The 1096-nt window shown below is 50.2% G+C and overlaps 1 protein-coding gene across 1 annotated transcript; it reads left to right on the top strand.

Moving 5' to 3' along the window:
• The first annotated feature begins 121 nt into the window (after positions 1-121).
• LOC116273558 (glutathione S-transferase Mu 1-like) lies at positions 122-1011 on the top strand. The gene is made up of 2 exons (XM_031662701.1): positions 122-272; positions 373-1011. Exons 1-2 carry the CDS (start codon positions 137-139, stop codon positions 558-560), a joined length of 324 nt encoding a protein of 107 aa, XP_031518561.1. The 5' UTR covers positions 122-136; the 3' UTR covers positions 561-1011.
• Positions 1012-1096: the final 85 nt, after the last annotated feature.

Genomic DNA, 1096 nt, shown 5'->3' with positions numbered 1-1096 from the left:
GCTGTCTACACAGCCCTTCCATGATGTTCTGTGTCCAAGCTCATTCGACCATGTGACAGTATTTCTATCTCAGGCCTGCCATGAGCAGGCACAGTGAGTGCTGAGTCTCCTCTCTGCCCTTGCTTATGGCAAGGGGATGCTGGGGAACCTGGTGGCCCAACTGCGCTTCCCTGGTTTCCCATTCATCCAGCTGCCCTACTTGATTGATGGGACTCACAAGATCACCCAGAGCAACGCCATCCTGCGCTACATTGCCCGCAAGCACAACCTGTGTGAGTGTGATTTGTTGCAGTGTGTGGGGGGAAGGTGGCCTCCTCCTTGGCTGGATTGGGGTGCAATGCTCAGAAAGACTCTGTGTTTTGTGGGTGGCAGGTGGGGAGACAGAAGAGGAGAAGATTCGTGTGCACATTATGAAGAACCAGACCATGGACAACCATATGCAGCTGGCCATGATCTGCCACAACCCAGAATTTGCGAGTCTCCCCAGTGATCTGCACCTGGCAGAGTTTGGATTTGGGACCAGGACTCTTGCATTCCTGCACACACTGGTCTTTTCTTAAGTCCTTGGTACCACTCATCCTCCAAGTGCTTTCCCATACTATCAACAGTTATCCTTACGACTCCAATGTCATGTCAACAAAAGCAGAGGCAATTCCCAGCAATCTTAGGACACGATCCAGGCATCCCAGGGTAGAAATTCAGTTCCTAGATGGTAAAGTTCATGTTCAGAATCTCCTTCATCGCCTCTGGCCTCTGACTTCTGTCCTGGGTCATTTCTCTCAGCCAGTTCACATCACCTGCCTGCTCCTAGAATATACAGACTCAAGTACAAGACAGAGGAATGTAGTGGCACCATTGAATTGCATCTTCTCCTCCACAGTTTTCCAAGTGCTGTCATTGACATGCATAGGGATCCACGCATTTTCATAACAGGCAGCTCAGAGGCAGCCAGCGGGCCTTTATTCCTCTCCCTCTTTCCTTTCAACCTGAACTTCTCATCTCCCTGGAAACTGGTCAATGTCCATGTTTTCTCTTGCCACCCCATTAGGAGGAACTTTCTACTTCTTTCCCTGAGCTCCTGTAGTTCTTTGCATCC

Source organism: Papio anubis, unplaced genomic scaffold (assembly GCF_008728515.1).
Source record: "Papio anubis isolate 15944 unplaced genomic scaffold, Panubis1.0 scaffold8766, whole genome shotgun sequence".
NCBI classification, from domain to species: domain Eukaryota; kingdom Metazoa; phylum Chordata; class Mammalia; order Primates; family Cercopithecidae; genus Papio; species Papio anubis.
Note: the sequence above shows the minus strand (reverse complement) of the source record. Positions and strands in the feature narration are given on the sequence as shown.

What these genes read in the sequence shown, in the direction of transcription:
- LOC116273558 (XM_031662701.1), top strand. Translation starts at nt 137, where the DNA reads ATGCTGGGGAACCTGGTGGCCCAACTGCGCTTCCCTGGTTTCCCATTC. An exon ending in TGCCCGCAAGCACAACCTGT is followed by an intron (nt 273 to 372) that starts GTGAGTGTGATT and finishes TGTGGGTGGCAG; the next exon opens with GTGGGGAGACAGAAGAGGAG.